This window comes from Dermacentor andersoni, chromosome 4 (assembly GCF_023375885.2).
Source record: "Dermacentor andersoni chromosome 4, qqDerAnde1_hic_scaffold, whole genome shotgun sequence".
Classification (NCBI taxonomy): Eukaryota; Metazoa; Arthropoda; class Arachnida; order Ixodida; family Ixodidae; genus Dermacentor; species Dermacentor andersoni.
The window spans coordinates 151,074,802-151,086,126 of record NC_092817.1 but is presented as its reverse complement, the minus strand read 5'-3'; the positions used below and the strand labels follow the sequence as shown (position 1 = coordinate 151,086,126).

At 47.1% G+C, this 11,325-nt stretch overlaps 1 protein-coding gene across 3 annotated transcripts in view; it reads right to left on the bottom strand.

The window, feature by feature from the left end:
- Nucleotides 1–11,325, bottom strand: part of LOC126537928 (solute carrier family 45 member 3-like) — a 159,846-nt gene that overhangs the window by 17,210 nt on the left and 131,311 nt on the right. For all 3 annotated transcript variants that reach the window (XM_050185049.3, XM_050185050.3, XM_055074544.2), the window contains one exon: nucleotides 1,757–1,996. In XM_050185049.3, coding sequence (XP_050041006.2) covers nucleotides 1,757–1,996 — 240 coding nt within the window. The remainder of the gene's footprint in view (nucleotides 1–1,756; nucleotides 1,997–11,325) is intronic.

Here is an 11,325-nt window from a genome sequence, read left to right as displayed (position 1 = left end):
GCCAAGCATACGATTAGCGTTTTTAATTATGTTCTCAGTATGAAGAGACCAGCTGAGGTTAGAAGTGATGGAAACACCAAGATATTTATGCGAAGAAACTCATTCTAACGACATGTTGTCAATGCAGTACGACGGTATGGCAAATGTTTTCCTAGACACACGCATGACTTTGCATTTCTTAATATTTAGCTCCATTAACCATTCATTGCACCAGTTCCGTATAGTGGTAAGGTCCGACTGAAGTAATTCAATATCGTTAGCATTGGCAATTTCTCTGAAAATGACACAATCATCAGCGAACAGATGGATATGGGAGTTGATGTGGGATATACTCGTTAAAAAATCTCAGCGCCCTTCCACTCTGTGAAGAAGGATGACCAGCCAAGCTGTGTATGTGGGCCCCTTAATGGCGAACTGCAGCTCCGCCGCGGGTCGGCCCGGCATTGCACTGTCTTCGGGATGAGTCCACGTATGGGGATTGCTTAACGCCTGTTTCACAATGCTTATACGCATACTTAGAGAACTCCCAGAGTAGTTCCTGCGCAAACTATTATTATTTATTTTCTGATTGCCTCTATCCGTAGTACAAGATCGATGTTGCAATAAAGCGAATGCACATTGTGCAGCGGGAATAAAATGTATTCAGCGACACTATGTGTACATTGCCTAGATGTTACACGTCATTCAGGCACTGGAAGCAGGCAGCACCACGGCACATTTTCCCTTGCCTAGCGATATATTCCATTATTTATCGAGACCTGAGAATCGATAAGAAGTCTCTCACGACTATTGTTATCTTGCGGTGGTTCTAGTTAGCAGGGGAACAATGGTTTAGCGATTCACGGCAATGACTGCCTGTCGCTAAAGTAGCAATTGCCGGAAACTTCATACTTAACTGCACTGACCGAACGTTTAGCAGCAATTGGCTGAGCACCAAATCACCTTGCTGAACTTCATCAAGCCACTGTAGCGAAAATTAAATGAACACAAGGAAAAGAAGACTAGACACCTTTGGTACTACTGTTCTTCGTGATTTATTTTATTTGTGCTGCAATGGCTTCACCGAGCTTGCCCAAGAAAAAGTTTTTTAGTCAGTTTCTGAAAGTCTAGCTGCCCACACAGGCCCAGCCACACTTGCGAGTCGCAGAGGTCGTGCGACAGTTGTGGTCGCAAGGCGACAGTCGCACATGGTCGCATTGGTCGAAAGGCGACGGTCGCAGGCCAGTCGCACGCTGCTCGATTTTCCAGTCTTGCGACTGCGAGTCGCAAACCGCTAAACTAATCAGCGATGCCCCGGAAGTAGCGCGCGAGACTTTGCGCATCCGGTTGCCACTTCACGGACGGTCCCACCACCGCCGCCATCTTCTCGAAACATCGGAACCGCCACGACATCCTCCTCTTCACTCAGGTCGTCGCGGTCAATCGCGAACAGCGAGGGACAAGAGCACACCCAGCTCGAATGCGGGAGACGCCGTCACAGCAGACGAAACGCCCGCAAGTGCGCGAACGGCATCCTTCCCGAGAATTCTCGTTTCAAACGAGAAGGCGACCCGCAGGTCGCTGAGGTGGCCCTTGGAAATGTGAATGTCGGTGTTGTCGAGCCGCTGCCTGGTCGCAGGCGACTGTCGCTCACACGACCTCTGCGACTCGCAAGTGTGAATGCGCCTTTAGGATGTCGCCACCTGCTCGGCTTAGTTATTGTGCGTTTGGAGCTACTTTCATTGCTGCAGCTGTTCGCATTCGAATAAATCCTCACCTGGGTGGCGAAGTCAAGGACGATGGTGGCCGCCGCCAGCACGGGCCCCTGGACAGTCGTGGCAGAGATGAGGTCGATGAACGCGATGGACGCCAGCGCTAGAGCCAGTAGCAACCCGAGACCTAGCAGGAAGGGGCGCCGACGTCCCAGCCGCGAGCGACACCGGTCGCTCCAGGCCCCGACCAGCGGAACTCCCACGATGCACAGGAATGGACCGAGACCCAGGATCACACCGCGGGACTGCAAGCAGTGTAGGCAGAGTTCCCAGCTCTGATGCGATGCTATGAGACAGGTTCGCTTCTATTTCATTACGTTGTGCACTACCAGGTGTGAAGTTTTCGATACCGATGGCTACTCTATTTATATGGAGTAGCCAATGTTAAATAAAAGATACATTGAAAAAGCGAAATAAAACGCTGGAATGACGGAGAGGCTGCTCCTAGAGGGAACTCGAGAACGTGATAACCGGCTAACTCTATAACTGCGATGACAAACCTTGCGGTGTGAAGTCGTTTACCCGTTGTTCCTAAGTGCTGCACATCAACAAATTTCTCAACGAGAATCAATGTACGAATTTACCGAAAGTTCCTGCCTGTGTAGTTCACTGATACACTGTCCGAAATAAATTCAAGCAAGTACCACTTCAAAAATTATGGTCATCACGGACGAAAAGTTACGAAGTTCTATCCAGCCTCCTGTTACATCTAAAGCAGGAAGGAACTGGTGCGCACGCCCAGCCCCATCCCTTAGAAAAGTGCAAAAGACTGCAGATCTCACGCGCTGTGAGAATCCGTTTACGCGCAGCTTTCATTGGTGTTTCTGAAGAAGGCCCTTTTGTTAGGTACAGAGCGAACGACCAAGTTACGCACATTTGCAACAGAATGTACCTAGCTCTACACACTGTTGTTGTGCTATAACATCCGGATTCCTTGCATGACGACGAAGAAATGATGACGTCGATATGACGACGACGGCATGCTAACAATAGTAAGATAACACTGGAGTGATGATGATGAAACGACGTCCACGAAGGCATGAAAGCTAGATGACCACGAAAGCGACGACGACAGTTTGAGACGACATCATAATGACTACGACAGCATGTCGACGGTTTAACGACCATAACGGCATGAGGACAACTGTGTGACGACGACGCAATGGCGACAATGGAATGAAGAAGCCAACCTTATTGCACCGAACTTCATTGAACGCTGCGTGGCGAAACCTAGGAACTGCGTAAAGCAGCAAATCGTCGAATAGCGCTATGGCCTCCCTCGCCGTCAAATTCCTTTGTCCGTTTACAGGATATTCATCACTTCTGCCTTTCTTCACATACGCGTCTTATACGCCTTAGATGGCTTTGAAGACGTTATCGGTCGCCAGTTAAGATTACGTCATCGCACCGCCACAAGCTGCAAACCATTTGTCGGCCATCACGGCCGCTTCTGCGTTACAACAAACAGCGTATGAGTTCAGCGATTCCTAGAGCAGTGGAGCTGGACTACAACTGAAGTAGGCACGCTAGTCAAGTGCATCGCTATAGCGCTGCCGCTAGCGCAAGCGCAAACTGCACCTTGGTGACTTGCACAAGCCAGTGGCGACTTCACTACGCGGCGTTCATTGTAAAGCAAGTAATCAGCCGGCGGGGACACTTAAGTTCTTAGTTGTACAGGCAAATTCATAGTGGTGGTCTTCGTTCACAATGCATTTTCAAAGATAGGAATTCGGCCAGGACGCCATCAATCCTTCGTTATAAAGTTCACTTTGCTGTATAAGCAAAATAACCTCCGTAACCGCTTCGGCAAGACCAAATCAAAAAGTCCGAGGACGCTTAAGGTTCTATCCCACCGGCGACTTGAGGAGGTCGCGCAACCATTTGTGACTGGCGACTGAAGAAGCGACTGAACGCGACCGATGCTCCCATCGGCAAGCCCGGGCCAGCGCGACCTGCAAGTCGCAATCCCGGTGACTATCGCTCTCAGCGAGAACTCTAGGGATCAACGCAGTTCGCACGCACTTCGCTGGTTTCGCGTTGAGGGAAGATCCATGTATTTTGATTCGAGCGAAGAGGAAGGCGTTCTCACTGCGCCGAGTGCTGTGCCGTGCCTGGTGTCAGCTGTGGCAGCGCAGAAGCCTCCGAAGAAAAAGCGACGGTAGTGTGTGTGCCCGTGCTGCCGCGTTCGCGATAAGTGGCCGACCATGCAAGCTGCCTCCTGCTCGAACTCCGCGCATGTGACAAGGTACAATATCGAGAGTAAGTTATAAGTTCTAGTGCTAATTGCGTGCGAATCGGTGCATAATTTTCGTGCTTCTTTTGCTGTTTAATTTCCTGCGAATGCTACCGCGTATATTCGACACGTTGCTGGAACTGCTACGCACCGGCATCACGAGGCAAGACATCAATTACTTTCCTGTGTACAGTCTGCCAGGGTGGCGTGAACTTTGCATTTCGGCGCGCCGCTGATTGGTTCGGCAGCTTTGCGACCACGGTCGCGCAACTGAACAATCGAGCAGCGAGCGACTGGCCCAGAATAGTCGCTTTTCGAGAAACGCGACCATTTGCGGCCAAATTGGTCGCGCGACCGCTGTTATTCGCCGGTGTGAATGAGCCTTTAAAGTTTGCCTTTAAGAGTGGAACGCGATAGCATGCAAAGATCCCTCACTTCTTCTCATGCTTCCCGGCAACTACACCTTATGTAACCGTAATGTTGACTAGATAACGCTGGCGGCGAACGCTATGCACGAAGCGAACTTTCTGCTAGAAACACGGCCTCTTGTGTGGCCGCGATGCGACGGAGGCGAGCGCCATCTGGAGGTGTTTCAAGGAACCAGGCGCGGTGCTTTAGGGCCTTTGGGGTTTGCGCGCGCAGGCGCAAGCAAATCTCGGAAGCCATGGCCACACTCTGAATGTTAGAAACCCTTGAATAAGAGGTTCAAGATCAGGAAATGGGCTGACAGATGGAATAGCACACTGTGGTATAATGTTTGTAAACAGGGATAAGGTGCATCAGAAAGGCTGTATTGTTTTTAGTTTCACTGCAACATAATTATGCTTTCTCGCACATTAAAATTACAATCCGACGCTCTTATCCCTGTAGGTTGTATGTAAGTCGTACTTTATTGTATTTCTAACGTTTCTTACCTTAAAAAATTCAATTAGTCCAGTAACTTCCTTGCGTTACATGGAGGGCCTGCATTGTTGGGCTCGAGATGAATTTCGTCGAAACGACGGTCGATGCGTGGCGCCGACGCCGGATTTTCCGCGACACGGGACGCTTAACACTATCGCGTCAAAACGCTCTCGCTTGCCAGCGAGGAGTTCATAACTCCAAGGAGCAGCGTTCAATTGAACATTAATGCTTTCGCATTCAAAACCCATAGGAAGTGCTTAGGTATCCCTTGATTATTTTTAGGGCCTCCTTTGTTTTCCCCCGTCGTTCACTCGTGGCAGCTATAGGCGCTTTCAGGCATACACGAAGCGTTTGAAGCATCCGGCTATTACGTAATCACAGTCTGCGGTCAACACCTCATCATACTGACGCGTACTTATTTATCTTTCACTGGCTTACAATGCTAAATGTTGTCGCACACGCTACACGCGCCTTTCTATGACGAAGATTTCTCGAATGTTACCGCTGGTTCTATCTGTTTATGCTGTCACCGAGTCTCGTGTAATCAGGCTACGCGCACGACGAGGATAGCGGTGAACATTTGAGCTTAATGCGAGCACCAGCGATTACGCTGGAAGTTGTGGGAGATACGGGGGTTCTGCTCCGTACTCTTGGGGACAAAGGAACGACAACACAGTAGTGCAAACAATCACAAGGGCATTTATTGCACCTTTCATAGATCAATGCCTGCTAGCCGAGTTGCTATCCCCAAAACATGCCGATGGGCGCGCGACAAATCTAGAAGTCCGACTTACCGCGACCGCATTGCGAGCGAATATGTTCGCCCCATGCTGGATCCCAACGCCTGGTCGTTCGCGTGTTCGGTCACGCCAACGGTCGTGCGCTCGAAGGCGGCCACGCGAGGCGGTCTCGCAGAAGCATGGTCGCAGCGCGCGCGGAATGTCCACGCTGTTCGCCGGCTCGCCGGGAAAGAGGCAGCGCCTTGTCCCTCGGCGCCCGAGTAACCCCGCCGCGGCTCGACGGTCGCGCCATCTCTCGCACCGCGCTTGTACCACTCCGAGCGCCGCGGGCGCCAGGCCACGCGAGCCGTGCGGGAAAACAGCATATCAGGGGATGCGTGAGAGTCGCGCATCCCCACAAAGTTTAAAAGAGTCATGCATAAATGCGTCTGATCCTTACGCCTGAAATACGTCTAAACCAGGGTGTCTACCAGGTTGACATTTCGCAATTCCCTCAGTTTTCCAGGTTTTCCCTGAGTGACTTTGCAAAATTTCTTGAGCGACACAGGACTTCGTTTTATGTCAAGACGGGTTGACACTATGTCACCCGATGCTGTCCCTATCTAGTAAGCATGTCCAAAAGATAAAGTACTTATTCCAGTTTGAATAGTAGGGAGTAGTGTTTATTTTATTCAAAAAGAAAACAGACGAGCGGGGTTAATAAAATGCACAGGACATAAAATATCCTCGAAGAAAAATGGTGGGACTCATTGCAAACCGAGTCGAACATTCTTTATATAAGAATAAAAAGGATATGCATACATAAGCAAATATTTTTTAATATTAGTTATTTCTGTCAACTGATAACAAGCTCATTGGTATGAGGCACAAACTTTGTCACAAGCCAGACTCTCGCAGCAGCTGGAAGGTCAACCTCAACTGTCCTGACATACTCTCAGCCCACGCACAAGGCCTCAGTGTTGCGTTTCACTGCTTTAAAGACTTTATGTTGGGTTGGATGAGGGACACCTGCATCTCGGCGTCAGCCAGCATTTTCGTTTTTTTAGCTCAAGCTCCTTCAAAGAAGCAGCGACATGCTTCCTCTCCTGTTCATTCCTCAATGCGTCGGTCCTTTCTACTCTCGTCCTCCTTCCGCTGCGCGTTCGCCCCACGGACCATTTGAAGCATCCTCTTAGTCAGTTGTACAATCAACGTCCAATTTTTCGGACTCCCTAAGGGCCGTGAGAACATCCAAAAAAGCATACAGTTCGAAAAAATGAATGCACATCTTTTACTGCCGTTAAGGGTTCAAATCCCCAGGCACATCCCCAAAAACTCTGAACGCCTTCCAGTGCACTTCTTAGGCAGTGCGTACTGTGACAGGAGATGGCGTGTGCAAGCATGCATAATTAAGGAATACATACTGTGTCCCGTTACACTTACCCTTCCCCACGCTTGTAACGCTTCACCGCAATACTTTTGGCATGCTTCACTACGTAACAACACTGTACAGAGGCGAATCTGACTTTCAAGAACCGGCATTATTTAACGCGTTGTGCTTTCCGAGTTTCAAAGCCAATCGCGAGGACGACAAAGGCGGAGTCCGTGCCATTGCTGACAGCGGCGAATTCTTTCAACAAAAACAAGGAACAGAACGGCAAGAAGCGAACGTCGAATCAGTTAGGCCTAGCGTTGCCGCGGTGGTGGCTACGGCTGCCAGCGGTTCTGCGTGCGAGAGCGCCGGTTCGAGGAGGCAAGATAATCAAAATGGCGGCGGTGGTGGTGGCTTTGATTAATGCCTTAATGCCATTACAAACTTGCAGTCACGGCGAAATGTCTGGAAAATGGGAAGGCTAAGGATTCTCGCGTGTGAAATTTCAGACGTTCTCATGCATTGACTCTATGGGGTACGTGGTGGTGCCGCGAAGCCGTCCGAATTATCAGGCTTCCGGAAAGTCGGTCACTGACTGTAAGCTGACATCTCCTCCAGCGGACGACACGGCGACAAAGACGATTTGTTACGATTCATCTGTTACTCGAGCCAGCATTACCGCGACTTTCACTCCATTTCAACTAAATTACTGCCCATTTTTCCTGGTGGAAGCACAGATTCCCTAAGTTTTCCCTGAGTATTTCCAGACTATTCAAAATCCCTAAGAATTCCAGGTTTTCCCGGTTGGCAGACACCCTGTCCTAATCCTTACACGTGTGATCGGCACTTCAGATTTCTAGTCGACGATTGTGCTCGCTGCTATCATTGTGCTGATCGAGTGTTACCTGGTTTTGCTGGGCACAAGTTGGCCCTATAAAGAGTTAGTTTTGTATCTTGCGTTGTGCCACTGGTAGTTCTTCACTGTCACCACACCGTTACAATGCATGCACCTCCCGGAACACAAAACCGAGACAGGACCGTGCTCACAAAAGTTATTACGCAAGAACTGCTCATAAATGTAAGTTGCTGCCAATCCTGATGCTATTCCCGGTGTCCAACGCCACACTTCACGGTGTGCAATATGTTCTTTTATACAGGGTCTCCTAGCTTAATGTAATAAAGGCTATTAATGATGCCCAATTACTCTAGCAGGACGCGACTATCTATGGGGCAATTTTTATCTATGGGGGGAGTCAAGATTTATAACGAACTTCGCAAGCACTAACTTCCAGGGCAGAACGTTCTATAAGGAAGTTAAAGTGTTCTAAAAAACATCGAATTCAGCAACTTCGAGCTTATTAGTTGTTATGTAATCTTTCTTTTTTTCTGCATCCGCGAAATATTAAAAAAATACATGTTACATTCCCGTTGGCGCGCTGCGATTGCAGTGCGCTTAAACGTGCCACGTATGAATGAACAAATAGAGAGAGAGAGAGATGTGAGTGAGGCTAAGTTGAGCCTCCCAGCTCCATTGACGTATCGCAGGGGTGTTGGAAGAACAGAGAATTGAACCTCGTCTGCTACCGGGTCTGCTTATTGCTGTCATGAACCGCCACTGGGGAAGCATATCACTGCCGTAAATCGCACCGCCAACGCCTCCGTCGCTGTCTTGTCACCTTTCAAGAGACAGCTAAACAACAAACAGTCTCGATCCGCGGGCCGCTAGAGCTAAGTCCTTAGCGCGCGATCAATTTAATTAAGGACAGTGGAAACACCCAAAAAAGCAAGAAAACTGGAACGGTGATCGGCTTTCAGGTAGCGTGGCACTCTTTTAGGTCTCAAGTATAGGCAATTCTAGCCGCTTCCAATTACCCGCAAGGGCGCGGATATATGCCTGGTGTACCACAATGACCAGCGTTTGTCACCAACCAAAATGGCAATAAGCAGTGATATCGAGGCAGGCTAGTTGCTGTTCGATCGAAACATTACGGGCCTGAATGTGTAGCGCACGACAGTATATACGAGCTAGCGCTGTTTTTCCGACTCCGCGCCACATTTTTTCCCCTTTTTCTTTTATGTTTTTTTCTTTTTCACTCTTTGCGTCACGACAGCAGCAGTACAGCACCAAACCAGTACTCCTCGCCGCAGCAAAACTACGTGAAGTGACATTTTTTTTTTTTAAGTTAAGCGCGAGTTATTAATTAAACTGATATTTATCAATATAAGCTTCATATGTTATATTGACATTATAATAATATAACACCGTTCAATATTTAATAATTAATTATAGAACATAGCTTAGCCAATATATCATATAACAGAATTCCTGGAAGAGCGCTCTATATTCACTGAATGTCAACATGGGTTTATGAAAGGATTCACAACCGTTAACTCAACTCGTGACATTGTTTAATTTTCTTGCATATTTAACCCTCGATAGACACGGTAAGATACATATGCTTTTTTTTTTAGATTTCTAAAGCCTTTGGCAAAGTTTCTCACGGTAAAGTAATTTTCAAACTTAGAGCAATAGGTATTCCAGAAACTTTCGTTTGCTGGGTTTCAGTCTACTTAACTAATCGCAAACGATACGTAGATGCGGCGGGTCAACTCTCGGATTGTCTCCCAGGCACATCTGGTGTACCACAGGGCAGTGTGCTAGGCCCCTTGCTCTTTCTGCTGTATATTAGTTATATTGATGTTAACCCTGGTGTAGAAATTAGATTATTTGCCGATGATTGTGCTTTAAATAAATCATTTGCCCTAACGATTACAACGACCTCAACACTATTCTGGGTAATATACATGAATGGTGCAAACAATGGAGAATGTCACTAAACACGGGCAAATGTGTCGGCCTTCCATTAACTCGCAAAAAAGAACATCCACTTTCGTATACTGACTTAATTAGGGTCTTCACCATTACAACAAGTAGTTGCTGCAAATATATCGTTGTGACGCTGCTTTCTAACTTAGCTTGGAATCTTCATATTAAAAATGTTTGCTTATCTGCCTTCCGCAAGCTATGTGTCCGGAAACATCAACTTAAAATTGTTCAAATTATTGTTGACCTCCTTTGCTACACTGCTCTTGTGCGAGCAACACTAGAATATGCATGCATTATGTGGGATTCTTGTACTAAACGTAACACTTACGATCTTGAACGTATTCAGAGAAACGCTGTAAAGTTTATACTTAACAGACCTTCCTGCGTTAGACTCACCCTCCAATTTAATACAACTTATTGGCATACCACTCACTACTACGGGCACGAAGGCAAAAATTTAGGCTAGAATTGAACAACCTAGCTCTAGATCTATTCCCGTATTTGTCACTCTTAACTGGCAGGCCCACCCCACACTCCCTACAAAACGCGCTAACGCCATATTTTGCTCGCACCGACATGTTTAAGTGTTTTTTTTTTTTCCAAAGACCATACATTGTTGGAATTACCTCGAATTGCACGCGTAATGCGAACGCGTGGGATCGTTCCCCACCTGCGGCAAGTTGCTTTTTTCTCCACTTTTATTGACATTAATTTATCATTTCTTTAATTCAATAAGTACCAGTAATTTCACCTATATTGTCCTTGGTGTCTTTTTTGGCTTCTCAGGATATGCTTACTGAAGCAAGTGCACGATCAGACTATGAATTAACATTTTTGATCCTGCATCGATGTTGTTCTTTTGTTGCCGTTTCTTTCTGCTTTTCCTGCTTTGTTTGTATTTGTGTTGTCCAGCCTGCTTGGACCTCGAGTCAGCGGTATTGAAGGAATTATAAATGAATTCATGGTGAGCATTTTTCAGACTTCTACATAACGAATTATATGTAATGAATTATTTGTAATCAATTAGATATTTCGTAATCTTTTAATTAACGAGAACTTTGTTTACTCAGTAACGTTCATTGTAATTCAATTACATTTAGTTATTAATTACATGTAACCAGCTTTTCCGACGAAACAAGCTATAACAGGCGACGCAGCTTTGAGCACCTAAATTTGGCGAGAACAGTGCCCAAAGCGATGAGAACATGTATGTGGCCTACCTCCTTTCAATAATCGATATACTGAAGCTACGCTTCGATTACCTGAACAATGAAGGCTTGCAGATTTGTACACGTCTCTTGAAATTCCGCCATTTAAGCTTTTCTCTGATAATGAATCTATCTTCCTATCCCTACTCAAAGCACTTCTAACTGCCTGCGTAGGCGCTGTGGGCTCTTGCGTGATTCTTCTTCGCTTAGTGCACTTCCCTGATCTAGACAAACTTTCTCGGCCGTTGAACGCATATTTTTCTATTTGAACACTATGCGTGATGCATATAAATCATTTTTCATTCGATTGTA